General features: G+C 50.9%; 5 protein-coding genes across 13 annotated transcripts; 3 read left to right on the forward strand and 2 right to left on the reverse strand.

Annotated features, from left to right (window-relative positions):
- Positions 1 to 469: 469 nt before the first annotated feature.
- On the reverse strand, positions 470 to 10,229 carry LOC147262575 (uncharacterized). Of its 2 annotated transcripts, XM_086201565.1 has the most exons (9): positions 9,486 to 10,229; positions 7,654 to 7,971; positions 7,506 to 7,580; positions 6,728 to 7,027; positions 6,344 to 6,461; positions 4,891 to 5,104; positions 4,507 to 4,641; positions 3,276 to 3,390; positions 470 to 2,247 (listed from the first exon to the last, which is right to left on the reverse strand). In XM_086201565.1, exons 1-8 carry the CDS (start codon positions 9,535 to 9,537, stop codon positions 3,286 to 3,288), a joined length of 1,317 nt encoding a protein of 438 aa, XP_086057691.1. In that variant the 5' UTR covers positions 9,538 to 10,229; the 3' UTR covers positions 470 to 2,247; positions 3,276 to 3,285. The 2 variants fall into 2 exon arrangements, with proteins under 2 accessions (XP_086057691.1, XP_086057692.1); XM_086201566.1 differs by lacking the exon at positions 3,276 to 3,390 and having other exon boundaries at positions 9,486 to 10,228.
- A 776-nt stretch (positions 10,230 to 11,005) lies between these two features.
- On the forward strand, positions 11,006 to 12,742 carry sco2 (synthesis of cytochrome C oxidase 2). 2 transcript variants are annotated; one of them, XM_086201572.1, is made up of 3 exons: positions 11,006 to 11,296; positions 11,554 to 11,645; positions 11,724 to 12,742. In XM_086201572.1, the coding sequence occupies exons 2-3, from the start codon at positions 11,571 to 11,573 to the stop codon at positions 12,402 to 12,404; spliced, it is 756 nt and encodes a 251-aa protein (XP_086057698.1). In that variant the 5' UTR covers positions 11,006 to 11,296; positions 11,554 to 11,570; the 3' UTR covers positions 12,405 to 12,742. The 2 variants fall into 2 exon arrangements, with proteins under 2 accessions (XP_086057698.1, XP_086057697.1); XM_086201571.1 differs by having other exon boundaries at positions 11,009 to 11,296; positions 11,554 to 12,740.
- Positions 12,591 to 20,971, reverse strand: ncaph2 (non-SMC condensin II complex, subunit H2). 4 transcript variants are annotated; one of them, XM_086201570.1, is made up of 20 exons: positions 17,969 to 18,190; positions 17,204 to 17,353; positions 16,975 to 17,076; positions 16,725 to 16,786; positions 16,568 to 16,646; positions 16,073 to 16,126; positions 15,904 to 15,983; positions 15,692 to 15,828; positions 15,442 to 15,584; positions 15,174 to 15,260; positions 15,025 to 15,088; positions 14,851 to 14,952; positions 14,730 to 14,774; positions 14,371 to 14,441; positions 14,173 to 14,269; positions 13,990 to 14,070; positions 13,869 to 13,909; positions 13,458 to 13,559; positions 13,228 to 13,377; positions 12,591 to 12,990 (listed from the first exon to the last, which is right to left on the reverse strand). In XM_086201570.1, the coding sequence occupies exons 2-20, from the start codon at positions 17,309 to 17,311 to the stop codon at positions 12,865 to 12,867; spliced, it is 1,731 nt and encodes a 576-aa protein (XP_086057696.1). In that variant the 5' UTR covers positions 17,312 to 17,353; positions 17,969 to 18,190; the 3' UTR covers positions 12,591 to 12,864. The 4 variants fall into 4 exon arrangements, with proteins under 4 accessions (XP_086057696.1, XP_086057694.1, XP_086057695.1 ...); XM_086201568.1 differs by lacking the exon at positions 17,969 to 18,190 and adding an exon at positions 20,870 to 20,971 and having other exon boundaries at positions 12,593 to 12,990; positions 13,990 to 14,076; XM_086201569.1 differs by lacking the exon at positions 17,969 to 18,190 and adding an exon at positions 17,751 to 17,876 and having other exon boundaries at positions 12,593 to 12,990; positions 13,990 to 14,076.
- On the forward strand, positions 19,142 to 23,244 carry socs2 (suppressor of cytokine signaling 2). Of its 4 annotated transcripts, none has more exons than XM_086201576.1 (3): positions 19,142 to 19,250; positions 21,098 to 21,267; positions 21,533 to 23,244. In XM_086201576.1, exons 2-3 carry the CDS (start codon positions 21,132 to 21,134, stop codon positions 22,006 to 22,008), a joined length of 612 nt encoding a protein of 203 aa, XP_086057702.1. In that variant the 5' UTR covers positions 19,142 to 19,250; positions 21,098 to 21,131; the 3' UTR covers positions 22,009 to 23,244. The 4 variants fall into 4 exon arrangements, with proteins under 4 accessions (XP_086057702.1, XP_086057701.1, XP_086057699.1 ...); XM_086201575.1 differs by lacking the exon at positions 19,142 to 19,250 and adding an exon at positions 20,085 to 20,660; XM_086201574.1 differs by lacking the exon at positions 19,142 to 19,250 and adding an exon at positions 20,091 to 20,631 and having other exon boundaries at positions 21,533 to 23,243.
- Positions 23,245 to 24,112: 868 nt separating this feature from the next.
- cradd (CARD and death domain containing adaptor protein) lies at positions 24,113 to 27,159 on the forward strand. The gene is made up of 2 exons (XM_086201577.1): positions 24,113 to 24,994; positions 25,588 to 27,159. Exons 1-2 carry the CDS (start codon positions 24,616 to 24,618, stop codon positions 25,881 to 25,883), a joined length of 675 nt encoding a protein of 224 aa, XP_086057703.1. The 5' UTR covers positions 24,113 to 24,615; the 3' UTR covers positions 25,884 to 27,159.
- The last annotated feature ends 459 nt before the right edge of the window (positions 27,160 to 27,618 follow it).

The following is a 27,618-nucleotide window of genomic DNA, read 5'->3' on the forward strand; positions in this document are numbered from 1 at the left end:
TTCTCCCTCACGCTACCAATCCCCTGTCACGCTACAAATCCCCTGTCACGCTACAAATCCCCCCTCACGCTACCAATCCTCCCTCACACTACCAATCCCGTCATGCTACAAATCCTCCATGACGCTTCCAATCCCCCATCCTCCCTAACGCTACCAATCCCCTGTCATGCTACCAATCCCCTGTCACGCTACAAATCCTCCATGGCGCTACCAATCCCCCCTCACGCTATCAATCCCTCGTCACGCTACAAATCCCCCGTCACGCAACAAATCCCCCCTCACGCTATCAATCCCCCGTCACGCTACAAATCCTCCATGACTCTACCAATCCCCCATCCTCCCTCACGCTACCAATCCCCTGTCACGCTACAAATCCTCCATGGCGCTACCAATCCCCCCCTCACGCTATCAATCCCCCGTCACGCTACAAATCCCCAGTCATGCTACAAATCCCCCCTCACGCTACCAATCCTCCCTCACGCTATCAATCCCCTGTCACGCTACAAATCCTCCATGACGCTACCAATCCCCCATCCTCCCTCATGCTACCAATCCTCCGTCATGCTACTGCTCCTCTGTCACGCTAGCAATCCTCCCTCACGCTACCAATCCTCCGTCATGCTACTGCTCCTCTGTCACGCTAGCAATCCTCCCTCACGCTACCAATCCTCCGTCATGCTACTGCTCCTCTGTCACGCTACTGCTCCTCCCTCACACTACCAATCCTCCACCACACTACCAATCCTGGGTCACGCTACATGTCACTGATCCTCCACACTACCTGACATTTCAATCCCAATCTCACAGAATTATAAATGAGCTTTTTTTGAATTCACAAGACGATTACGTTAATGATATTACAAAGAATAGCGCAGAGTAACAGCAGCGTAAGTGACGTGTGTGAAATATTGCAATTATATAATGTTACAGCAAAATAAAAGAAAATGTTTCCATGTTGAGAGTAAAAAACTTAACACTTGGTAGTTTTACCAGCGTTTCCCTGGAAACACAAGACGTCAGGTTCTCTCTCTTCAGAGGAGATCACCATTCATTTCCACAAACACGTTGGTGTAAATGTGTTATACTGATATTGTTAATTCATTAAATATATTTTGCTAATGCTAAAACATGAAGCAGCTCCCTTTGGCTAAACCAACTGGGATTGTTACATTGGGTTTTGGTTTACTTGAGAAAATCCACCGGCTGGTATCCAGCGATGACCACCTCTGTTACAGGTCAGACTTCAGCTGATTGTGAACATCTGATTAGCCACAATCACAAGCTCAGTCAGGCTAACATGAGCTAACTGAAGTTAGCACAAGCTAACACAATAAGGCAGCATGAGCTGCTTTTATCTCGAGTTAGCTCAGATTAAGCTGAAGTTGACTTGAAATAAAATTACTGTAGTAAATTCAAGCTTAAACAATCTAATACAAGTTAATTTTAGCAACTCAAGCTAACATCTAAAATCATGGAATCTGCGTTAACATGAGCTTGCTAATGCTAACACAACCTAACACGAGCAAACTCAATAGCTAACATCAGCGATCTCAATCTACACAGGCTAATTAGAACGAACTGGAGTGACATGAATGAAACACAGGCTACATGAAGCTAAATGTAGGATTGTTAACCGAAATGTTGTCGGCAAGTTGTCATTGTCACCAGAAGTGTTTGTAGAAAGTGATCAAATTTGTCCTTTAATGAGTACAAATAAGATAAACATTGTAAGATTCTTTGATTTTCTCAACTTTTAGAGGAAGGGTTGTATCTTTAGATTCATGCCGAGAGGTGACAAACACTCGAAGGTTTATGTGTTATTCAGGTTCCAGCGTATCCTACTAAACAGCTGGTGAAGATTTACCGTCCAATCAGAAGATCAGGTCAACCAATCAACCCATCAACCAGCCACTCGTTCAAGAGTTTTGCGGGACATCTTATTGCTGTTCCCTCACTGGCGTCCATGTGACGTCCTGATGTCATGGCCCGCCGCCTGTGCCTCGTGGTCCTGGTGGCAGGGGTCCTCGACAGAGAGGCGTGACGAGAAGACATCAGGAAGGCAACAGGTATGAGGGCAGCGCTTGATGGGTGACATCACTCCCGCATTCCCAGTTTCCGAGATTCCCGTGAGGTCACTTCCTGTCTGTGAAGTCCTCAGGCCCGAGTGAAGCTGGGGACAACCAAAACTATGATGGCTGCCACAGCAACGGCTGCCACCGCCAGGTTCCAGCCTTCAGTGTCGCTCGGCTAGAGAAGAAATAGAAGGAAAAAACCCATGAAGAGACAACTGGCACTGAAACTTTGTCCACGATGAGCGACGTTTGACAACACGGTCTGTCAGCATGGTCGGCGCCGCTGGGGAACCCGTTTAGAACTGACTGACGCCCTCGGGTGGTCGATTTCTTTGAAACACTTGAAAAATGGCAGGAAATTCAGGAGAAAAAAATTTAAACAAATGAAACAAAAATTCTTTTTAGAAATGACAAGAAAAGCACCTTTGAAAAGCCTGGAATGATTATAAATGATATACATCACTCGTTATCGGAAGGTCGGAGCAGTGATGTTTAAATTCACATGCATCAGGAGCATCTCATCAACCAATCAGAGCTCAGTCCTGGTTTGAACAGGAGACATGACAATGATGCTCCAATTCCAAAGTCATTAACTCCTCCCAGCACTCCATCATGGCGGCTCCAGTCCTCTTTGCTCTTGCCATCCATCACGCATTTCGTAGGAGAGGAAGCTGAACTGCAGTACAGTTCATGCTGGATGGAATGCCTCTGTCCCAGTGCATTGTGGGACACAGCTAGTCCGCTAACTAGCCACCTGAACATAGCAAGGTGCAGCGTGTCAAGCCTCCTTCAACCTTCTTCATGTTGTGAGACGATGTTGCATCACCAAAATAAAAATATACTATAAAGTACCTGGAGATGTTGATGTTGGAAAGCATCGGAAGGTCAGAGTTGTTTTTCTGTTAAAAGTGATTTGCTCTTCACTCATCGACTGATTTTTGTTGTCAACTTAAAACACTTTTTTTCCAAATGAAGCGACTCGATGTCTATTTAAAAAAAAAAAGAAGGCAAATGCAGCGGGAAGTTACAACCGTGACTAAGCCTTTATAAGACATGAACAGGAAGTTGATAAAACTGTCGGGAAGAAAGTGTTCAAGGTTAAAGGTCAAATAAACGAAAGGTCACAAGCTTTTAAATGAAGGTGAAGCCTCTGGAGGACCCCCGGACCCCCTGGCAGGGTAGAGAAGTTGGGCGTGGCCATACCTGGTCCCCTCTAGGACGCCAGCTCCTCCCACCAGCACCAAATCAAGGCCACTATAACAATGAATCCTATGAGGGGGATGGAGAGGACGGGGGGCTCAGACGGACGGGTGCAGGTCTGGGGGGGAGACAGAGGGGGGAGACAGGAAGTCAAATCATAAAAGAACCTGAAGAAGAAGTCCAGAGGCGTGGAAGACGGCACGTTCATCAATGACAGAAAAACAAAAGAAGGTGATTGGACGTCAACAGCCATCAAATCTACGGATGATTTGATGGCAAAATTCCTCTGAAACACCAACCAGACACGAGGATGGCAGGGGAGGGCGTCTCCAGATCTCTGTCAGTGGATTAAGACGAGTCCTTAGCAAGTCAGCTAAAACAGTCCCACTTTCACACACTAAAAAGCTCACCGTCTGAGGAGGTGGAGTCTAAGGAGGTGGAGTCTGGGGTGGAGCCTGAGGTGGAGTCTGAGGAGGTGGAGTCTGAGGAGGTGGAGTCTGGGGTGGAACCTGAGGTAGAGTCTGAGGAGGTGGAGTCTAAGGAGGTGGAGCCAGAGGAGGTGGAGTCTGGGGAGGTGGAGTCTAAGGAGGAGTCTGAGGAGGTGGAGTCTAAGGAGGTGGAGTCTGAGGTGGAGCCTGAGGTGGAGTCTAAGGAGAAGTCTGAGGTGGAATCTGAGGTGGAGCCTGAGGTGGAGTCTGAGGAGGTGGAGTCTAAGGAGGTGGAGCCTGAGGTGGAGTCTGAGGAGGTGGAGTCTAAGGAGGTGGAGCCTGAGGTGGAGTCTGAGGAGGTGGAGTCTGGGGTGGAGCCTGAGGAGGTGGAGTCTAAGGAGGAGTCTGAGGTAGTGGAGTCTAAGGAGGTGGAGCCTGAGGTGGAGCCTAAGGAGAAGTCTGAGGTGGAGCCTGAGGTGGAGTCTGAGGAGGTGGAGTCTGAGGTGGAGCCTGAGCTGGAGTCTGAGGTAAACTGAGACGGGAATGTCAACTGTAGTTTCAACCCTGTCAAAACTAAACATGGTCCCAAGTCCCTGACAGTCTTACCATCACCTGTGAACACAAAGTCCAGAGTCCCAGTCCAAGACTGGACCGCCAACCCGGTGCTAACCTTCAGTCCTGAGACGTAATCATGGGCGACGTGTGTGTTTGAGTGTTGGTCTCAGTCAGTTGACCGAAACGATTCAGACTCGCTTGCAGGTCAGCTGACAGCTTCAGTGTTCTGGCGATGACCTTTGACCCCTCACCTGCGGCGTCCTGCCCTGCAGTCTCTGTAGCTCAGCCTTGCAGCGCCGCAGCTCCTGCTCCAGTGCTGTGCACTCCCGTTGGCTGCCGTCATACAGCTGCTGCAGCTCCACCAGCTCGCCTTTCAGAACGTCACACTGAGATGTGGACAGACCACGAGACAGATGTGAGTCTAACTGGACTCAGACCAGTACAGAGTCTTACTGGTGTGACTGGGCTTAACACCTTTGGGTTGAAAGTTAATCTCCTCTTATTCTGTTTGTTTCTGATTGTTCTGAGCTGAGAGGACGTAAACACACTGACCAGACAAACAGAAGCAATTGTCAAGCACATCAAACACGACGCAATATGAGTCCCACGGACAACCGGTGGACTTGCCGTGTTACCTCGCTCTGAACCTTCAGCGCTGCGAGCTCGGCTTGCTGCAGTTGGACCTTCAGCACGTTGAGTTCCACGGCGTCCTGGACTGACGAGGGGTCGGGATCCTCAGGAGGTCGGTCTGACTGGGACAGAGTGATGTAAACATCTGTCGCTACCTTGTCATCCTGCATACGTTCCATGTCACCTTGCACTCTGACTGCCAGGTAAACATCATCACACCTGGTGACATCACAGAAGGGGCTCAGGTCATAACTTAGTACTGAGCTCCATGAAGAATCATAAACTTTTAGGCAGAATAAAGATCAAATTTCCCTGAAGGCCTCTGAAGATTTAGTTGTCAATATACATCATCGTGCTTAAACAGATTTGTAGATTAGATCTCAAGGTTCTGGACTCAGGTGGCCCGGTGGAGCAGTGGTCCTCCCTGTGGCCCCCATCAAGAAGGTTGTGGGTGGAGCAGTGGTCAGCACTGTGGCCCCCATCAAGAAGGTTGTGGGTGGAGCAGTGGTCCTCCCTGTGGCCCCCATCAAGAAGGTTGTGGGTGGAGCAGTGGTCAGCACTGTGGCCCCCATCAAGAAGGTTGTGGGTGGAGCCCCGGCTGCAGCACGGGGTCTTTCTGGGTGAGTCTCCATGTTCTCCCTGTTCCTGCTGGGTTCTCTCTGGTACTCCAGCTTCCTCCACAGTCCAAAGACATCAAGAGGGACCAGGTTAATCCAGACTCTAAATTGACCGTAGGCGTGGCTGGGAGAGCCAATGGTTGTCTGTCTCTATGTGTTGGCCCTGCCATGGACTGGTGACCTGTCCAGGGGGAAGGCTGCTGGGATAGGCTCCACCCTCAACAGGAGAAGAGGGAGAACATGGAGGGATGGATGGGTGGGTGGATGGATGGATGATGGATGGGTGGATGATGGATGGAAGGATGATGGATGGAAGGAGGGATGATGGATGGAAGGAGGGATGATGGATGGAGGGATGATGGATGGAAGGAGGGATGATGGATGGAGGGATGATGGATGGAGGGATGATGGATGGATGGAGGGATGATGGATGGAGGGATGATGGATGGATGGATGATGGATGGATGGAGGGATGATGGATGGAGGGATGATGGATGGAGGGAGGGATGATGGATGGAGGGATGATGGATGGAGGGATGATGGATGGAGGGAGGGATGATGGATGGAGGGATGATGGATGGAGGGAGGGATGATGGATGGAGGGATGATGGATGGAGGGATGATGGATGGTTTTGGACTCACTGAACGAAGAGTTCTTGCTGAGGTCCAATGTTTCACCTCTTCAAATCAAATATTTGAATTTTATCATCATGTTATTTATGTACCAACGTGTGAATGTTCGTCGTGTTGTGAAACGCAGAAACATGAATGAACTGGGTGGAGCTTGAGCGGCTCCATCTCATTTCCTGATGTTTGAGTGACAGCTGGCTGAACCACTCACGTGTCACGTTGTTGCTGCAGTTCCTCCACTTTACTACTCAGTGTTTTGTTGTTGTTGCAAAGCGACCGACGTTCATCAGTCAGAGAGAGGAACTCCTCCTTCAGCTGGCTAGCGGTGCCTGAGGACACGCACACACAGACCGTGACTTTCCTGATAGGAAGCATCCAACACGTTGCCAGCTAGCTAGCTAGCTCTGAGAGTGGAAGCATTGTAGACAGCTGCATGTTGTGATGTCATCAAGTCAATGTAAACAAACATCATGCTTAAATAGAATTGCCACATGTGCCACATAGAGGCTGGAGAAAGCTGATCACAGTATGACATCATCAGTGGGCGGTTACATGGTTCACATACAGCCTACATGGCCCCCAGCGGCCCCGTTACCGTCAGCCTGCGAGTCACTGTGGCGTCTCTTCATGCTGATCTCTGCCCTCAATGACGTGACCTCCAGCTCATACTCCTGCGCCGTTGCATGTAGGCGTTGCAGCTCCGCACGTAGACGACACAGCTCCTCCTGCAGGGAGGCGATGTCGTTCTCCCTCTCTGCTGCCGCCTCCTCAGCTGCCTGCTGCAGTACAAGCACCTCCTCCTGTGCCAGGCGCAGCTCCTCCTGCACCTCCTCCAACTCACTGTCCTTCTCCTCCTCCAGGCTGTCCATCTCCTCCTGGACTGACCGCAGTTGAGCTGGGACCAGAGGGAAAACAGGGGTCAGAGTTCAGAGACATGGCTGGGGAGGAGCCATCGTGGGGCTGGTGACCTGGAGCCCACCTCCTCTCTCAGACGAGGTCTGCACCTCCCATCTAGTCAGCTTCTCACACAAGCGTTACACGACTGACCAACACATTGATGTCAGCTGTTTGTAGTTTCAGCGGAAACAAAGTCTTTTAAGAGGGCGTCGTATGGTATAGTCCGACTATATGGTACAGTCCAGTTGACCACGAAGCAGCACTGAGAAGCTCCTGATGACGCAATTAACAGGGACGGCGTTCCTCCTCTGAGTGCAGCTTCAAAGCTCAGTGAACCTGTCGATGTTAATTTAACGAAGCAAGCGCCAAATGGGCACGGACCTGATCAGAACCAAACGCTGGAGAACCGTTTCCACATGAGCAGCATCGGTCACAGGACAACGTCTGATTGAGTGGCCAAGAGCTGAACGTTTTACCTTGAAGCCTCTGAATCTGCCGGGTGAAAGTCTCGGCCTGGTCGGCGCTCGCCAGCCGCTCCTCCTCCAAAACGCCTGAAAAGAAGAACCACACTCGTTTAACTCGCCATCTCAGATGGTCCAAAATGAGGACAGAAACATTTCTGACCCTGCAGCTCCAGGAAACCCTCCTGATGTCTCTCTGACACCTCCCTGGTCTCCTCCAGCTCCACCAGCAGCTGCACCAGCTGAGCCTTCAGCTGCTCCGCCTCCTCGTCATCATCCTTCCCTCCTTGCTCCTCCTCTCCTTCATCATTTCCACCTTGCTCCTCCTCTTCATCCTTCCCTCCTCGCTCCTTCTCCTCCTGCTGACCCTTCTCTCGATCTCCCACCGTGGCTAGCTCCTCCTCCAGCGACTCCCTCTCTTTGGCTGACAGAGTCCTGGCCAACATGGTGGGCTTCTCCTCCTTCAGGTCACACAGCTCGTCTACATGTGGAAAACGTAACTGTAGTTTAGCGCCACCACCTGGTCACACAGATATGAAGGGGGAGGAGCTTAAGCTCGTTCTGACTGAAATATGCACACAAATGTGTTAGAATACTGCTGAAGGGTAAGATGGTGCATGCTAATGATCTACAATATGCTAACATATTAGCGTGGACCTCATTCAGGGCCAGTGAACTAGCATGTACACTTCCATCTAAAATCGTCCACAATAACCATAAAGACATCTTGCTACATATATGCAACATTTTTGAAGGCTAACATGACGAAGGGGACGAACTGGACATGTTAGGGTCAGTTGTACTTTTAGGAGATAGTGAGAGAAAGAGAACCGTTGACGTGGTCTACAGGGACCTCAGCTTTGGCAAGTAAGTTCTTGCTAGGCTGTCAGATTCTACCTCAGTATTTTCAAACTTTTTTCAAAAAGTTCCACCTCAGAAAACAACAGACACTCTAATTACGGCCATGTTTTCATTGGTCCTTTAAGTTATTTTAGGGTTGTTGCAATTCAAACATACGGAGATTGATGCTAACGACAAGTAGCATGCGGTGCTGATATGATAGCATTGATACTAAGCTCGGAATTACATGATAACTAAATGAAATGATGCTAAACCTCAACTAGCTGCCTTTTTGATAGATGCCATCGTGTCAGGTTGGGGTATCAGAGGAGCTCCTTCACTGGAAGAAGTAAACTTGATAGTTGGGGTCATCAGTTGGGAATCCGCTGAGTTTAGGATGCTAAGAGCATGCTGCTAGTATTAGCACTCTGGTACCATTACTACCCTGCCAATGTTGACAAATGACTATTATTAGCACACTGCTAGATTTAGCATGTTGCTATTGTTGCTAGCATCAGGACACTGCTGATATTATCTTACTGGTGCTGTAAACACACCCACTGTTAGCAGCAGCTACCATGACTACCCTGCTGCACACTGATGCACACAACCAGACAAGATGGCTCTTCTCTGCTGCAAGAGTAAATGTGCAGCTTGCGCCTCTACACTGCTAGTTTTAGCATGCTGCTAGCGATAAGCTTAGCATGCTGCAAGTGAATGTATTATGCAAGTGTTAGTAAATTCATGTTAGTATACTGCTAGTTTTAGCTTGCTGCCCAGTGTATAATGCTAATGTAGACATGCTGCGGGTGAGTGCACTCTCATTTGTTCTCGAGGTTACAGAGGCACTCGTGCAGCAGAAGGCATGATGGCTCTGTGCGGCAGCTGGTGGTAGGAGACTGCCAGTGCCTGTGCTGGTGACGTCACGGACGCATTCATGCAGCAGAAAACATGACGTCTCTTTTCAAGTGCTAAGGCATGTCAAGATGTGCACGCCTGTAATCGTCCCTCTGGCCTTCTGCAGGACGCTTTTATTGTGAAATCTGTGCAGGAAGTGTTGTCATTTATAATAAGCAGAGAAGCTAATTGAACAGTCCCAGTTCAATCAGCTGGTCGAATCAAAGAAGTAGAATCAAAGGGATAAGACACACTGACCGGACGGGTCCAGGACCTCCTCGATGACGGGCGGCAGCCGCGGCCGGTCCATGATGCGGTGACGGAGGACGAGACGCTGCTGCAGAGGCGAGGGACGATCAAAGCTCCACAGAAGCGAGGAGGGAGGGAGGGAGATACTGCAGCTCCCCCATCATGCTGGAGGGGGTGAGGTGTGTGTGTGTGTGTGTTGGGGGGGGGGGGGGGGGGGCTGCGGCAGCATCAGTCCCGCCGCTGACGGGATGTCTTCTTCCTCTTTTTCTGGTGTTTCTGGTTCTGGATGAAGGAGCTCCATAAAACTGACTCATCCTCCAAACACACAAACTTTAATTGTTAATCAGTGTGTAATTCTGGAATCATTTACAGGACACACAAGGTGAGCTGGACACGCCTCCTCCGTGACGACGTCGACGTGACGTCAGAGCTCCACCTGCTTCAGAATGTTCCCCTCGTATCACAATGTGATGGAAATGATTACAGGAGCAATTCACTGATGAAATATTTTCTTTCAACCAATAATACACCACTGATTATAGATTATTGATCACCTATCAACCTGCGGAGCAGTCAGACCTCCCTGATGACGCACGTTTGATCGCAGTAAACAAGTCGACCTGCACGTGGGAGGTCAAACCCAGTCATTGCCACAACCATTAGCCGTTCATACCGGTCCAAAACCTGGATTAGAGAGTACTGGCAAACCTGGATTAGCAAGTGCTGGCAAACCTGGATTAGTTAGTACTGGCAAACCTGGATTAGCGAGTACTGGCAAACCTGGATTAGTTAGTACTGGCAAACCTGGATTAGCGAGTACTGGCAAACCTGGATTAGTTAGTACTGGCAAACCTGGATTAGCAAGTACTGGCAAACCTGGATTAGTTAGTACTGGCAAACCTGGATTAGCGAGTACTGGTCCTAAACCTGGATTAGCGAGTACTGGTCCTAAACCTGGATTAGCGAGTACTGGCAAACCTGGATTAGTTAGTACTGGCAAACCTGGATTAGCGAGTACTGGCAAACCTGGATTAGTTAGTACTGGCAAACCTGGACTAACGAGTACTGGTCCTAAACCTGGATTAGTTAGTACCGATCTGAAGCCTGGATTCGCTAGTACCGGTCCTCAGCCTCCAGAGGTGATCTCAACTCTCCCATGGCCAGGAACACACAGGTATCATGAACAACCTCTTACTTTCACTACAGTAAAATCAGACTCAAATACTTCTGTACTTTTACTGCAGTAAAGAACTGAAGGACTTCTCAAGGAATAAAGCCAGGGGAGACACTTCTGTTTCGTGAGGCAGAGGCGCAGACGAGCAGCTGGAGGACGAGGCGGTGTAGAAGATGGACATGACCTCTGACCACGGACGGGCGGCAGCCAGCTGGACGCGGAGGGAAGGAACGGGACCGCGGACCCGGACGGTCCCGCGTTGGAGGAGCGACTGATGAGTTTGCGCGGTGTTGACATCAAATCCAGCAGGTGGTGGTATAGCAACACATGGATGCTGACAGCCATAAAACACCACAGAAGAAGAATCCGTAGCTGCACTTCCGGCTCAGCAGCCGCCTGCAGACCGTTTACGTGACCGCCCTGAGTGGACCGGGGGTTCGGAGGTCCCGGGTCGACGGGGAGTGAATCACACCTGAACGTAGCAGCCCGAAGAGTTCCGTCCACCGGCCAGCGACTCCTCGATGCTGACAACCTGATCCGAGTTGGCGGCTCCCGCTTTAGCAAAGTTAGCTCAGCGACGCGGTCACAAGGAGGAGGAACTAGGAAAGTAACTCACCTTGAGGAGGGGCTGACGTCATAACCGCAGGTCAGGTGCATTTTGAATAAGGAGAAACACACGAGATATGACCGGAACTAGATGGGAAAAGATTAATTATTGCAACGAGAAGATGACGTCACTGTCAGGCAACCAGTGGTGTCATTAGCATCGACCATTTTACCTTAAATGCCATTTACTGATTGTTCCAGACTCGCGCGTCACGTGAGACAGGCGGTCAGTTTGGTTTGTGGCCAGATGAGTGCGTCAGAAGAAACGTTAACACAGTTCTATTGTCTGATCTGCAGGAGGCTGTCCCATCACCATGTTGGCGCTCAGGTGCATTGTGGGTGATCTGCGGCAGGTCAGATGTCTGTGCATCAATCATCATGTCCAGAAGGTGTTTATCTGTACGCCATCGCTGACGTCACAAAGTCGTGATGTCATACTACATCGTCGTTTCCCTCTGCTTACTCAGACAAGCTCCTTGTCCAAAGGTCAAAGGTCATCAGTGAATATAAAGTTGCGAACACGTTTAGCAGTGACGCTGCTGGTCAGTGGCGGGCTGCTGGGGGCCTGGTGGTACGTGCACGCGGAGAAGCAGGAGAAGGACCAGCAGCGGCGTTTGGAGCAGCTGCGGCAGGTGGCGCTGGGTCAGGGGAACTTCAGCCTGCTGGACCACCAGGGGCGCCGCTGCACCAAGCGGGACTTCCTGGGCAGCTGGGTGCTGCTCTACTTTGGCTTCACGCATTGTCCTGACATCTGCCCCGACGAGCTGGAAAAGATGAGTGCCGTGGTGGCGTCTCTGGACCAGGACAAGTCCCTGCCACCAGTCCAGCCCGTCTTCATCACTGTGGACCCGGAACGTGATGACGTGGCGGCACTGGGCCGCTACGTCAAAGACTTCCATCCCCGTTTGTTGGGGCTGACAGGGACGGCAGAGGAAGTGAAGGAGGCGGGACGGGACTATAGGGTGTACGCCAGCCCAGGGGTCAAAGACGAGGACGGGGACTACATCGTGGATCACACCATCCTGATGTACCTGGTGAGTCCAGACGGGCTGTTCCTGGACTACTACAACCGCATGAAGAGCCAGGAGCAGATCACCACCAGCATCAGGAACCACATCAGGAACCACGTCAGTCTCGCCAAGGATTAACGAGGGAGACTTTTGTAACTTGAGATCAAGCATTCGAACTCTTCTGCTGGTTTCTGAATGCAGCAACAGGAGAGCTGAAGGAAGCACAGTGGCGATCTGGTGATGATGCGTCTGCTGAGCGATCAGAGACGTTCCATGATTAGGGGCGTGGCGCCGCAAGCTCTGAGCGGATCAGTTGGTCTGCTCGCCTGACCCCCGATGACAGCAGTTGTTTACCGTCACGAGCATCAGCATGTGGCTGCTTTTCAGCTCTATGGTGATGTCATCCATGACATCATGAATTGATCGTGTCTTTGTTAATAAAGTTAAGGTTGCTAATGTGTCGTTGTGGTGTGTGTATGTGTGTGTGTGTGTGTGGGGGGTCAGACCCTTGAAGGTATTTCAAGCAAAGAGTTTTATTGTGAAAGTTTGGTCAGGTGACAGTTTCAGAGTCAGCTGCTTCAGCCGTTCTGAGCCTGGTTCAGGATGCGGTGAGTGTTAGGAACCTGTCGGTGGCTCTGTGGGTGCTGAGCAGCGTCAGGCCCATCGAGTCCAAGCTCTCCTCCAGACCGCCGGCGCTGTCCAGCTCCACCGTGTAGTCGTTGGCCTGTAAAACCAGCACCTGTCAAATCACTGCACTGCTTCATGTTGCGAGTCAGGCGACAAGTCTGCTGCCATTTTGTTTTGTAAAGTCATTTTCAACTAAACAGTGGCGGCTATGAACGCCAGACCAGCTCCACAGTCCAAACAGCGCTCACCACACCGTCACTAAGCCAGGAAGCAACTTGGACTCGGCGCGGACAGGAAACTTGAAGGAGCCCAGTGGATTGTGGGAGTCTCTTACCAGCTGCAGGGACGCCAGCAGGAACTTGCAGGCCTCAATGTTGTCCAGACCGCAGACGAGGGATGCGAACGATCGGCGTTGGCCGACGCTGGTCAGTGCTGAGACAATCCTGTTGCCATAATCGTGGATGTCAAACAGCGGACGCTCCTCCTGAAGAACGCCAAACAGGAAGAGAAATCAAGCTGCGAAGATTCAGACCCGTCTAGAACTCACTGGTGCTGGTGGTTTACCTGCAGCTCCAGTTCAGGGCGGATCTTGTCCTCCCAGTCTTTGACCCTCCGAGACAGAGCCGTCTCCTGAGTGTAGCCTCGGCAGCTCACCACCAGCTGCTCCTGCACGCCAGCATCAGTGACATCATCATCATCAAAAGCACACAACTATCCGGGCTCAAGGGTGACAAATTTCCTTTCCTAAACAACTTTAAGCACTAACAACTGTGATGTCATCCTGCTCAGGGAGGAAGATTCCATGACATGGGGGTAGAAATGGCTCCGCCCCTTTTGTCATCACATTATCAAGCGACAGCAAAAATGACAGGGCAATTGAACCTCACGATAATGTCGCCATTGAGATGAGAAATTATTCAAACATATTTGGTGTGAGTGTAGTGGGTCATGTGACCAAGTGACCTCAGCACCTACCACACGCAGCTTCACCAGGTCCTCGTAGCCCAGCTGGGCGTCTGCGAACACATCAGTTATTCTGTTATTACGTCTGTCTGACTGTCACGTGTCACCGTGATGTCACAGCCACTCAACCGACCTGCTGCCTCCGGTCCTCCAACCAAGTCGTCTGCGTCGTGGTCAGGGAACCCTTCGTGTTCGCCGTCAGAGTTGTCTTCATCTGCACCTTAAACAGGTCGTCAAGGTTACAAAGAAAAACGACATCAGAACAAGGTTCTGTCCCAGTCGGAAGAACCTCGAGGAACCCGAGTAGATTGCTTACCCAGCAGGTTCACAGGCTCCTCCCCCTGCTCCCGTGAGCCCGCCTCCTCAGGCTGCAGAAAAGTCCTCCTCAGTTCCTCATCAGAGACGACCACGCCCTGTGACATTTCAACGCACCATCAACAATAATGTCGCACTGCCTCATAGACCACACCCTGTGTGACCTCACGGCGCCATGTGGTGAAGAGTGAAGACCCACCGCCCGCCTGAAGAGCCTCTTTCGAGTCCTCAGCCTTGACTTCATGGTTGATAAATAGACGTAGTTTAGGTCTGAAAGAAGAACATCTTGTTTACACAAACAAATGTTGACAATGAATCGCAGAGGGGGCGGAGTCACAGAGTTATTCAGGTTGAACCAGAGAACTGACATCAGCAAGACATTAAAGCGGACTGGTTCGCCTCTGCAGCGTCAGTGTCCAGCTCTCGCTGCCACTGGGGACTGCCGAACTGATGGCTGCGCTAACACACACACACACACACACACACCTAAGTGAGTGGCTTCATATTCATACCTCAGAACCAGGAGGTAGAGAAGCAAAGAGCAGAGAAGGTCGTTACCAGTAAATGTGGGTCCGTTCTTCAACTTGTGCTCCGGAGGATCGGCTACAACAACAAGAGCAAAGTTGTTCAGGATTCCGCCGGAGGCAGCAAAATGTTCCAGATGTCATCAAAGTCTTACAGATTCCCCGAAACCAGGTCCCGAAGTCCTGCAGGGCCGACGCATGTTTGCGTTTCCTCTTGCCTCCGTCGTCCAGGCCGTCAGGAACCTTGTAGCACTTTCCTACACAGCGACAGTATTAAACACAGAAAGCTACCACGCCCCCGGAGGCCAGCTGTGAGTCCCACACATCACCTGATTTAAAGGGTTTGTCCCCCCCCAGGACGGCGTACGGGTCATGAAGCTTCCACACATTCACCTGAGACACAAACAATTAAACTGTCGCGAACCAACCAATCGAGCGTGGAACCACTGATTGGCCCTCCAAAGATCTATCAGCTTACAGAGGGCGGAGCCTCCACCTGTCCTGTCCTGGCTTTGTCGTTGTCCACCCGCCGTCTCTCCAGAACCCTCTGGCTGCTTCTCAGCGCCTGAAAAGGGAAGAGACACACTTAACTGAAGGTACACAGCGGACGGAGCGTCCAGAGGCCCAGCTGCCGTGGTGTTGAGGGACGGATTATTGACACACAAATGTACAGGCGCCTGAACGCACCACGATGGCACCATGATGACATGGCTGAGAGGAAGAGGAAGGAATAAGGACAAGAAGACCTGCTGTCTAAGGACGTGCTCCTCTGGGTCCAGTTCCATTTCATGGTCCTCTACAGGAAGGAAGCCGTCTCCTGCGTCTCCTCCTCCATCAGCAGCCTCCACCATGCTGACTCCTCCCATCAGAGCCTCGGTGTCCACAAAGACTAACACATGCAAAAGCATAATAATGCTGGGACCCGTAGTCCCAATTCAACAGACTACAATTCCCTTCAAGATTGGCTAACAAGCTCCGCCTCCCACACATACACACCTGGCTGCTGCTCGTCGTCCATCAGCGGCAGACTGGATGTGGTCGACCTGCGCGTGAGGAGGATCAGGTCCTCGGGTCCCGGGAAGAACAGGTTTATCCTGAAGTCCTTCTGACTGCACAAAACTTCCCCCTTCACACTACACACACACACGTCTGACTCACCACACCTGTACAGATTATCAACTCATCGCTGACAGATTATTGATTCCTACCTGATCAGAGGGAGACTCTGCTTCTCGTGCGTGTCCAGAGCAATCAGACCCTCAGGAGGGAGCGGAACCACCTTTATCGCCTGAACCACACACACACATCATAGTTAGTGTGTGTGAGTGTAAGTGTGAGAGTGTGTGTGTGTGTGTGTGAGTGTGTGAACCCACTGACCATGCTGGAGTTGACCTCAGCATCCTCTGACACATCAATGTCCAATGGTGAGAACTAAAGGAAACAACATCTCAGTTTCAGGCCAAATCATCCAAACTAAGACTCACTGGCTGGAGTCATGTGACTCAAATCAGCCAATCAACAAAACCTGCAGGAATCCAGCAGCAACACATCATGACTGCTTGGTTGCCATCTTCCTGTCTGATACATAGCCATCCTTCTCATCACCTGATGCTGCCATCTACTGGTCACTCATCACAACACATCCAGCCTGCTGCCAGAAGCCCTGAGCCCTCCTGTAAAGGGCCGCCATAAATCCTCGCCATCTTCAACGCTGTTTGATTGAGGAACGCATTAGGACACTGATGACATCACCAGCTGTGAGATGAAGGTCACGCTGATGTAATCTGAAATCTCCTTCATTATGCACACGCCTCCCTGATGGCGCTCTGGGGGATGATGAATTAATGCACCTTTGTAGTTTCTGTTTATTACCTCAGCTTCGTCCTGGTCCTCGTTATGGCTTCTTGTGGCAGCATCACCCCCCTGAGACGCTGCAGCCTGCTTGTTCTGTCTGTCAGGGTCAAAGTTCAGAAGAGAACCATCAGCTGACGGGGGACGGATGAGGTGAGCATGGTGTGGCGGCCCTTACTTCCTGTTCTTGTCGTTGATGTAGTCCAGCGTCTGGTAGACCAAACTGTGCAGCAGCTCCACCTGCAACACACACCCGAGCCATCACGCGGGACATGTGACCCGCTGGCTGACGCCCTCTTACCAACGTTTGTGACAACTACCATCAATATGCACGACTACGTCCACAAGACCTGCTGCTGCTGCTCGGACCCTCACAAAAACAGTTTCTGCTGATGACCCATGGATGTAAAGGTCAGGGGTCACGTTACCTTCTTGCTGTAGATGCAGGTGGAGCCCTGGATGAGCAGCGCCGCCTCTGCAAAGTTCAGTCTTGTTTTACCGCCATCGAAAGTGATGCACATCTCGTCCAGCTGCAACACAGAGACGTCGCGTCGCGTCAGCGAGGCTACTTCGTGTCCATGACAACAACAGTAATCATTCCAGATAATTGTCATCTCTCCCCTCATAGTCGTGCTGACATCAAGATCCGTCACTCACCTCGTCCAGGTAGTCGTTGAGCTCCGAGGCCACGTCAATGTCCCAGTTCTTGGTCAGCTCACGGATGGGCTGCAGCAGGTGGGCATACCTGCTCTCGGCCGACTCCATGACACACACGCCACCTCAGCTCAGTATCGCGAGGATCCGCCTCTAACATCCACAAGAGGACAGGAGTTAGTCTAGTGTGTTGCCATAGTAACGTTCCGGTAGAAAAGTGTGAAAACATGAACTCATCATGAGTGTGATTAATAAGTGGATGTGTGTACATGTAAATGAGGTGTGACCTCATTTACGAAGCTGTAACGACCCTCAGTGTCCAGGGAAGCATCAACATCATCATCATCAATCACAAACATCTTCAAAAATTAGACTAAGTAATCTTCAAAATTCCAAAAACTAACAAACTTGTCAGCAGTAAAGTTTGAATTCAACTCAATAGCCTGTTCCTGTCGTAGAGGTCAAATCCTGATCACCATCATTGACCCCACTGGCCACGCCCACACGGGGTTCAACTGCGAGTTTGGATTACTAACTAGCTCTGACGTACACTCTCCAGAAAACATGACCGTCCCACGCAGCTTGGTGGTCAGCTACGACGTCACCACCTCCCGTGAATGGGTTCACCTCAAACCCTGAACGTCACTGAGCTGACGGTGGTGGAACCGACGTCTTTACTGTTCTCTAACTAGGAGATCGGAACTAGTTTCCCTGCGGATGAAGGAACCTGAAATCAGACTCTAGAACACAAACGTCAGCCAGTCAAACCTGCTTCCGTCAGATGTCCCGCTCATAAACGGCGTCCGACGCGTCTGTTCCCGGATTAAACCGCGTCCAATCTGCGTTCCTTCTTAAAGAATTTTCACAAACGAACCAGCCGGGCGGAAGGACCGTGAAGATCACCGGGGAGGTCAGCGGGCACCGAGTCCTGCTAGTGGTCTGGAGCTGACAGCTAAACAGTCGAAATTCCCGCGCAAATATTCTTCTTCGCTGTTGGTGCTTCCTGTGGTGCCATGTGCTGCCCCCTGCTGGATGCTGTTGTGTGGTGACTGCGAATGTAGAGGAGCAAGTCTGTGTTCCTCATTTCGAGGAAGCCCAGCGGGTTCAGTTTGAATGGGTTTTGTATTTTGAGTGTTGAATTGAGTTAACGTGTCACTTGTCCCGGTTATTAAACACAACTGACTGTTAGATGTGCGTGTTCTGTAAACATATAAATAACCCCTGCCGTCAAACAGGACAACCGAGAATTAACTCATCTGGTTGAACTTTTATCTTGAGGATAACAAACCAGACGACAGTCAGTGTGCAACTTTATTGTTTTAATATTTAGCAGTAATGCCCTTCTTTTCCAGACAGCTGCCCCCCCCCCTACACACACGTCTGTGCTCATCCCTGTGACTGCAGGACGTGTTCCGCTGATCTACAGCGACATTTATCTTCTGAATCCCATCAAATCAGAATTTTCGTCGCCTTTTTCTTCTTTTCCTTCAAACCAATCGTTGCACTGACATCTAGTCCCGCCTTCCTCAGCTGCCCTGGGAGGACCATCATCCAGACGGTGGCGCCACAGCGACAGTCTGAGTTTTGAAACTTTGCTAATTCCTAATAAATCACATGTACACATCTTTCATCAAAATGTGGCGCCAGTACAACAAAATATCCTCTGAGTTGGCAGCCATCTTGAAGTTCATCTATCTGTTGTTTCAAAACTGTAAAAACTCTTCCAGCAGCTGTGGGCGGGACCCAGTGACAACCTCATCCAGGTTGTCTCCAGCTCTGGACCTCCAGCATGTCATTGACAGACACCCCCCCCCCCCCCCCTTGTTCACGGGAACTTAAGCATGGCTGTTCCCTCTGTTCCAGTCACCAGTTCTCAGAAGAGGGACGTGAGGAACCTCGGAGCAGCTCTTTAGGGTGCTAAGTGGTTCCAAGAAGCCGGAGCAGTGGCTGGCGTCTCGAGCACGACCTGCGCTTCCAGGGGGACCTCAGGTCAATGTGGCCACGCCCCTTTAGCTCACGCCACCCCTTGGACCAGGAGCTCTGGGTTCACGTGAGTTTTTGTGTGTGTAAGGGTGTGTTTGTAGTAGTAGTAGTAGGAGTGTGTTCCTAATGTGTGAGGAGGGTGTTCGTATGTGTGTGTTGTAATGTGTTTGTGTGTGTTGGAGCGTGTTTGTGTGTGTGTTTGTGTTGGAGCATGTTCGTGTGTGTGTTTGTGTTGGAGCATGTTCGTGTGTGTGTGTGTGTGTGTATGTTGGAGCATGTTCCCCTGTGTTGTGTCTGTGTGTTGTAATGTCTGTGTGTGTATGTTGCAATGTGTTTGTGTGTGTGTTAGAGCGTGCTCCTGTGTGTGTGTGTTGAAGCGTGTTCCTGTGTGTGTGTGTGTGTGTGTGTGTGTTGAAGCGTGTTCCTGTGTGTGTGTGTTGGAGCGCGTTCCTGTGTGTGTGTGTGTGTGTTGGAGCGTGTTCCTGTGTGTGTGTATGTTGGAGCGTGTTCCTGTGTTGTGTCTGTGTGTTGTAATGTCTGTGTGTGTATGTTGCAGTGTGTTTGTGTGTGTGTTGGAGCATGTTCCTGTGTATCCGTGTGTGTGTTGGAGCGTGTTCGTGAGTGTGTGTTGTAGCGTGCTCCCCTGTGTGAGAGTGTTGTAGAGTGTTCCTGTGTGTGTGTGTGTTGGAGCATGTTCCTGTGTGTGTGTGTGTGTGTGTGTTGAAGCGTGTTCCTGTGTGTGTGTGTTGGAGCGCGTTCTTGTGTGTGTGTGTTGGAGCGCGTTCCTGTGTGTGTGTGTGTGTGTGTGTGTTGAAGCGTGTTCCTGTGTGTGTGTGTGTGTTGGAGCGCGTTCCTGTGTGTGTGTGTGTGTGTGTTGAAGCGTGTTCCTGTGTGTGTGTGTGTGTTGGAGCGTGTTCCTGTGTGTGTGTGTGTGTGTGTTGGAGCGCGTTCCTGTGTGTGTGTGTGTGTGTGTGTGTGTGTGTGTGTGTTGGAGCGTGTTTCTGTGTGTGTTTGCAGTCGCGCACGCATGTCTGTGTTTCTGTTTGTGTGCGGTTCGCTCCTCTGCACCACGTGACCGTGTTCCTGGAAAGTTCCTGGAAAGCCTTCTTTGTGTTTATGATGATGTCGCTCTCTCGGCTCCTCGGTGACCGCGGTTATCGGCGGCTCAGTGGCAGACGGGCGAGCACCGTGTCCGGACACTGACCAGGTCTCGAGTCTCTCCGGGGAACATAAGTAAACGGTCCCACCGGGAGCTGAAGCTGTGACGGACACATCCGCGGAGTCCTCAGCACTCGCCCTCCGTCTGGGAGCCTTCGGAGGTCGGAGCAGATCGACTCTGAACCCGGGAGGAGAGCGCCTGTGCGGGTGAACGCGGCCCCGCTGACATGTCGGCTGGTGTCGAGCCGTCAGGTTTGGTTAGCAGCTAGCAGCTAGCAGCGCGTCCCCGGGTACGTGAAGGCTAGCTTGATTCCATCAGGTCACGTGCCAAATGATATCATAATGTTATAAGTCACAAACAATTCTTTCTGTCTGTCCATCTATCTATCCACCTGTCTATCCATCCTTCAGGGTAATTTTGGAGGGAAATGGTAAAGCAGGTGTTTTAATAACTGTCGGGAAAGCATCCTCGCTGTCTCACTGCTCTGGAGTTTTAAATGTTCACCGCGAACAGAAAGAAATTCTCACAGCAGAAATCAGTTTCGGACTTTGATCCAAGTATCACACCACACCAAACTCCATCCACAAATCCAGAGATTTAAGGTCTCCTCAGCCGTCAGCAGGAACCTGCTCTTCACGTCCGCAACTCGCAGCTGCACGATGGAGGATTTCCTTTTATAGCAGAACAATCACGTTTATGATCGAATACATCATAAAACACATTAACAAGCGCTCTTTAATTGTGTTCTCCTACAGGGTGAAGAACAAAGTCAGAAAAGGGCGCCGTGTGATGTGCCCAATGACGTGCCAGTCCTCTGAGTCCACCGAAGTCACCGATGGCGACAGACAGCCAGATGAAATCCCCAGGACGTTGGAATCAGATGAGAGCCGCATCTCGTTGGCCATGAAAGACCTGAAGAACACAGGTTTGTCTCCTCCTGTGTGCTGAGGACAGAGAGACCACTGCAGCTCTGCTAGGTTGTATTTACATGTCAGAAGCAGCAGCATCCCCCTGAAGCTCCGCCCTCACCTGAGGGCTGCTGGTCTGGGCTGCCTTCAGGCCGCAGGCTTAAAGCTTCATCCAGATGCAGCAGCTAAAGGTGACAGCTCAGGTCACGGAGGTTTGTCCAGAAGGTCACTGAGCTTTGTTGACTGTTTGTTCATTGCTGTGCTTCCTGTCTCTGGGTCCAGGCTGGTACTGGGGCAGTCTGACTGCCAACGAGGCCAAAGAGATCCTGCAGGACGCCACGGAGGGCACTTTCCTGGTCAGGGACAGCTCTCAAAGGGACTACCTCTACACCATCTCCGCCATGACTTCAGCAGGTCCCACCAACCTTCGTATCGAGTACAAACACGGCAAGTTTAAACTGGACTCAGTGGTTCTGGTGAAGCCCAAGCTGAAGCAGTTCGACAGCGTGGTCCACCTGGTGGAGCACTACGTCCAACTGTCCCGGAGCAGTGACAAGGCAGCAGCGACCAGCTGTCAGCCTTCAGTGCCACCCAACGGGACGGTGCAGCTGCTCCTCACCAAACCGGTTTACACAGCCACGCCGCTGCTGCAGCACCTCTGTCGCATTGCCATCAACAGGACGACCCGGCGGATCCAGGATCTGCCCCTCCCCAACAGACTGAAGGACTACCTGATGGACTACACCTACAACGTGTAGCTGCCCGACAGCAAAGGTGTAGCGGTGACCGCTCCCATCATGCACTGCTCCTTCAGCTGTAACGCATGATGAGTCACCGTGAAGTTTCCCGACTGTGTCAGGAAACGACTCAGGCGTCTGATTCTCAACCTCCTGCAGGGGTGGTTGTGGTTCTGACCTGACCACGGGCCTGCGTCCTGGTCACCGGCGGCGGGACGCTCTCCTGAAGCGGGTCGAGGTCTGAGTTATGATGTTGTTTTAAATGAAGCACACTGCAGGTTGGTGATCAGGAGGCGCGCGTGCCGGCATCGGTCACCACAGGAAGTCGCATGTGGCGTTTCTGCCACGTGAGTAACACCAGATCATCCAGCGAGTACCTGCCCTCCGGGTCGCAGCGGCGACCTGTCTGCCAACACGACATCACCATCTCACCGCCTCGTTCAAGTGGAAGCCTCAGATCCACAGTCACGTCTGGCTCATGACATCACCACAGCGTCTCCTATGACAACCAGCTAACACCGCGGTTGTGCTGTGGCGAGTACTCTGACCGCTGAACACATGATCACATGACGAACACACAAACGTAAAGCAGCTGAGAGCTTTCTGTGCATGGCAGCGGCGAGCAACCATGGCAGCATTTCTATTGGCTGACAGATCTGTGGTGTCACACTGAAACAACGTAAAGGTGGTGTTTGCAGCACGGGTCGTGTTTCCATGACAACAGTACATTAACAAATTCGAGGACAAACAAGCATTGTTTCCCCTCCCGAGCACCAACCCAATAATGTGACCGCGGTGATGTCACAAGTCAGTCTGACGGAAAGGTACATGTCGGTGACCCATCTGCAATCGGAACTTGGCCTCCGTCTCGGCACTGCTCCCCAGGTGTGTGGACCGCCGTCCCTCAGGTAAACAGGATCATGCAGGTTTGACGCTGCGTGTCTCCACACCTTCCTGCGTCCATTTGTTGTTTATTTATTATTTGTGGTTTGTTTGTGATGAAGCTGCTGGACGCTCGCCGTTGTCTGTCAGCAGTTCAGACTATGGTGTCATCATGACATCATCAAACGTTGACATGGTGCTTTACGTCTCACTCTGACTCTTATCCTTTTCTTCAGAAAAGACAAATATGCTTTAAAATAAGGTTTGTTTGATGTCTGATTCTTTCTAACTTAATTAAAGTGTAATTACTTCTCGCCATCGTCATATTTTATACTCACGGAAACGACCCACAATAAAAAGCCTCTTGTTTTGGCGGTGTATTTTTACCAGGAGAAGACTGGGTTTCACAGCTGTTGGTCACGTCATGACCTCATCTGACCTGCCTGCATATGCAAATGAGACAGGAAAAACAATGAGATCTTGAACTGGACTGGAACCCGGTTCAGTATTTATCATGGTGGAGGGGCGGGACTGACAGCGCGCCACGAGCCACGTGCAGGAACACCTGGGCCGTCTCCAGAACCTCTCAGCTGGATCCAACAGTCCCTCCTACCTCCTGTTCCTATCCACTGGTCTTTGACCCCGGCAGAAAGGTCATGGGGTCAAGTGACAGGGGATAAGAGAAGATGGCGGCGGTGCTGAGAGAATCCAACGACACTGTCGCCCACCAGCGCGGTGGAGCGACGGCCATGTTGCTGGCATGTGTCTGCCTGGGAAACGACGATGTTCTGCTGATGGACAACAGAACGGCCATCTTTGATTCTTCACCTTGTTGGCAGTAAAAGCATAACTTCATCACTGAGGTTGAACTTGAACAGCTGTCCATCATAAAGGTGACAGGAAATGATGTCACACCATTTACTCACACCCCTCCTCCTGTCAATCTTATTTAGCACTTTAATCCTATCAATTAATCTACAAAACGATTGACACATGAATAACTGACAGGAATGTCGTTCCATGACTGTAAAATATTCTCAGCGCCAGCATCCTCTGGTTGGCCTGGCAACGCCTCTGTCCCCAGCAGAGCTGAGGGTTGAAGCGTAGTGGCGTGCTCGCAGGTGGTCAGACATCCACACGCCTTCGATCTTCATGTATGCAGTAAACGTGTGCAGCAGCAGGAGGACCCTGCGGCTCCAGGCAGCCTCAGCATTCATGATGATTGACACCTCTGTGACAGTCCTCCTCCTAACAGCTGATTGGTTCCTGGCTGCTGTTGATGTGATGACGTCAGGTCAGGACCCGAGAGGGTGCTGAAGTCCATCTACACGAGTCTGTGCGAGCAGCAGAACTAAAACTGTTGTGAACGCTGCAGAGGAACCGTGGTGGTTCTGGTTCTGGCCTCATTTCTGGTCCAGTCTCTGTTGAACAGAACCCAGATGCCCCCTCGTTTACTCACAAGAAACAGAACTCGAAGAGAACTCACGTCCATTGTTGATTCCGTCTCATCGGGCCAGGGGAGCAACTGTGTGACCCGCGCTCCTGCTCGCGCTGCTTGTTGTGGCGACCAGCTGTGCGTTGCGTCAGTGTCGCAGTTGCTACCGCAAGGAATTGTGGGATAGCATTAATCTCCAACATGATGAACAGGCTTCTACAGGCTGTCTGTGCTACAGCGGCTGCTATAGGAAGCACTGAACCGACTTTCCCCTGAGTTCTGGAGAACTCGGACAGCTCCAGTTCTGGCTCATGGCAGCCGCGGGAGTACTTCCGGGTCTGGTCGCTCAGCTGGATCCCTCCAGAGCGACTGTCGCAGCCCGCCCCTCGGCTCAGATGGAGCCGGTCCACCGAGAACTGCTCAGGAGACACCGGTGGCTTCTGTCCGAGCAGCTGCAGGTCAGCGACACCATCGTTCCGTTTCTGTACCAGGAGGACGTTTTAACGGGCGCACAGGTGGAGGACATCGAGGCCCAGCCCACCAACATACGGAGGAGTCTGAAGCTGCTGGACCTGCTGCCGAACCGCGGGCCCAGGGCCTTCCCCTGCTTCCTGCAGGCCCTGGACGAGTACAGCTGGGTCCGAGACTGGCTGCTGCGGGAGCTGCAGACCAAACCTGGAGCCCCAGCAGGTGAGCCAGGCCAGTGACGGTACCGGCGGTGACTGATGAGACTGAATGTACTGTGACGTGAGGCTTCAGAGTCGAGCTTGAGGGTAACGGAGACTTCTGATACGAAACTGATCACCTGCTTTGATTTGGTTGTCATGGCAACGTACTCGTGAAGAAGCTTCATGTCTTGTATAACAAGGTTCCATGAGGTTCTCCTGGACTGTTGCTGCCACACAGCACCAGTACATTCATATATCAGTCCATACATTATCCATCTATAGATATATCCATCCATCAATCAATCAATATATCTATCAGAGTGTGTGTGTGTGTGTGTGTGTGTGTGTGTGTGTGTGTGTGTGTGTGTGTGTGTGAGACGAGTCGGTCGGCCTCTCAGATGTCCTTACAAGATCGTATACAGAAATTTCATGTCTTGGTTTTAAATGTCAACTGTTTATGCTTTTAGCCACATTTCTGATGATTATTGATTATTGATATCGAGCAGGAAGGCCTGGTAATGATGACTAAGTTCTGTTCTCCAGCGGCGGACATCAGGAGCTTTCTGTTATAAGTAAAACACAAATCTTCATCTTCAGGTGTGTGTTTCTCTGCAGATGTGTGGCAGCTTCCTGACTCGGTTCTGCAGAAGGTTCCTTCGGACCGGGAGTTGTCGCGACTGGCATCTTGTCTTGGTTCGGAGTGGGAGGCGGTTCTGTTGGACCTGGGCTTATCAGCGGCGGCATTGTACCGCTGTCAGGCTGATCACTCGCTCAGTGTTCATGGGGCGGCGCTGGCCGCTCTGCTGCAGTGGAGACATTCTGGAGGGAAGAACGCCACGGTGCAGAGACTCGCCCAGAGCCTGCAGGCTGCGGGGGTCCATGTGTCCGTCCTGCAGGACATCCTGCTGTGATGACACCGTCCACAGATGGTCATGAGGATGTGGCGGTCTACGTAAAGTCTTCAGTCTTCTCTGCCTCAGAAGTCGGTTGGAGTTCTGACATCGTTTAGCGCTGAGGAAACATCTTTCAGTCCGTTGACCAACTCTCCGACGGTCCTTGAATGGATCTCATGGGATGTTTGACTGTCAGGAAAATCACCAACTCTGTTTGGTGTTCAGAACCTTCGCCCTGCTATGTCAGAACTGTTAGCCAATAGCTCGCTAGCTAGATTTTAGCTATATGTCATGTAGCTCGTATATGCTATATAGCTAATATATGTTATGTTATATCGCTAATATGTTTCAAAGAGCTAGTAGCTAGCCTGAAAAATCCCGCCAGATGATTTATTAGCAATCTGTTATCAGCTGCCCACTCCAGAGTTCCAGCTCTTAGCATTTTGGCAGAATACATCAGTTCCCCAGGCACAGAACCTTTATAAACCATTGTATCTGCCTAAGTTTGTTTAGCCTTCAACACCCAACACACCATGGAGGCATAGACGCCATGAGCGACGTGCAATATGTCATCTTTGCCAGCAGGTGTGTATGTGACCTGTCAAACCAGATGAATGGAATGGAATGGAACATGAAACGGGTCTGTTACACTACGGTGAAACTTCATGTTAACTATTGATTAAAGGGGGGGAGGCATACCTAAATTAGCAGCAAAGCTCACAGTACCCTTGCTGTGGCTGCACTAGCTGGCTCTAGATGGCACGAGCTGGTACTAGCTACCTCTAAATGGTACTAGTTGGCTGTAGCTGGCACTAGTTGCCTCTAGTTGGCACTAGCTGGCTCTAGATGGCACCAGTTGGTTCTACTTGCGCTAGATGGCAGCAGTTGGTTCTAGCTGGCACTAGCTACCTCTAGCTGGCAGCAGTTGGTTCTAGCTGGCTCTAGATGGCACCAGTTGGTTCTAGCTGGCTCTAGATGGCAGCAGTTGGTTCTAGCCGGCAGCAGTTGGTTCTAGCTGGCTCTAGATGGCAGCAGTTGGTTCTAGCTGGCTCTAGATGGCACCAGTTGGTTCTAGCTGGCTCTAGATGGCACCCGTTGGTTCTAGCTGGCTATAGATGGCACCCGTTGGTTCTAGCTGGCTCTCGCTCTCCTCTCCTGAATGATATTCTATATGACAGACATGAGTGACATTTTCTTCCTATAATTACAACAAAGATTAACTGTAACTTGTCTGAAAGTACCATCAGCTGTTAATGTTTTAATTTCCTGAACTGAATTATATTTTATACTCTAATTGCTATTGGTGATTGTTTCTGTGTTTGTGTGTGTGTGTGTGTGTGTGTGTGTGTGTGTGTGTGTGTGTGTGTGTGTGTGTGAGAGAGAGAGAGAGAGAGAAAGTCTGGCTGATGCTGGTGATCCACGCTGAGGTTTTCTGAGCTTGTGTGTAAGGTAGAAATGTCCTGAAAGAGCATGATTGTGGTGTTGCGGGTCAGCGATGACAGTACAAATATGTGAGAACATGACAAAGATACTAAAATGTTTCAATTGGAACCGAAAAGATGCTCGGCCTCACCACCACCCTGTGACCCTGGACCTTTGTGGGGTCAAAGGTCAGAGCCGTTGCAGGTGATAAGAATGTTTCTACATCTGAACTCATCACCTGTGAAAGTTTCCCTGATTTCTCCATTAGTCGGAGCCAATCGGGGATCAGCAGGGTTAGCATTAGCGTTAGCATCAGGGGGACTCCAGTGGG

This window comes from Aulostomus chinensis, chromosome 4, assembly GCF_037954235.1.
Source record: "Aulostomus chinensis isolate RoL2024-O1b breed Wild chromosome 4, RoL_Achi_v1.0, whole genome shotgun sequence".
Classification (NCBI taxonomy): Eukaryota; Metazoa; Chordata; class Actinopteri; order Syngnathiformes; family Aulostomidae; genus Aulostomus; species Aulostomus chinensis.

Coding starts and splice junctions, on each gene's coding strand:
- cradd (XM_086201577.1), top strand. CDS start 24,616: ATGGCAGCCGCGGGAGTACTTCCGGGTCTGGTCGCTCAGCTGGATCCC. Junction 24,995..25,587: donor CAAACCTGGAGCCCCAGCAG/GTGAGCCAGGCC, acceptor GTTTCTCTGCAG/ATGTGTGGCAGCTTCCTGAC.
- socs2 (XM_086201573.1), top strand. CDS start 21,039: ATGATCGAATACATCATAAAACACATTAACAAGCGCTCTTTAATTGTG. Junction 21,268..21,532: donor GAAAGACCTGAAGAACACAG/GTTTGTCTCCTC, acceptor CTCTGGGTCCAG/GCTGGTACTGGGGCAGTCTG.
- sco2 (XM_086201571.1), top strand. CDS start 11,571: ATGTTGGCGCTCAGGTGCATTGTGGGTGATCTGCGGCAGGTCAGATGT.
- ncaph2 (XM_086201568.1), bottom strand. CDS start 17,311: ATGGAGTCGGCCGAGAGCAGGTATGCCCACCTGCTGCAGCCCATCCGT. Junction 17,077..17,203: donor TCAACGACTACCTGGACGAG/GTGAGTGACGGA, acceptor TCTGTGTTGCAG/CTGGACGAGATGTGCATCAC. Junction 14,270..14,370: donor AGAGGCTCTTCAGGCGGGCG/GTGGGTCTTCAC, acceptor GAAATGTCACAG/GGCGTGGTCGTCTCTGATGA.
- LOC147262575 (XM_086201565.1), bottom strand. CDS start 9,537: ATGGACCGGCCGCGGCTGCCGCCCGTCATCGAGGAGGTCCTGGACCCG. Junction 6,462..6,727: donor CAGTGACTCGCAGGCTGACG/GTAACGGGGCCG, acceptor GCGTGTCCTCAG/GCACCGCTAGCCAGCTGAAG. Junction 5,105..6,343: donor CTGCAGCAACAACGTGACAC/GTGAGTGGTTCA, acceptor TGATGTCACCAG/GTGTGATGATGTTTACCTGG.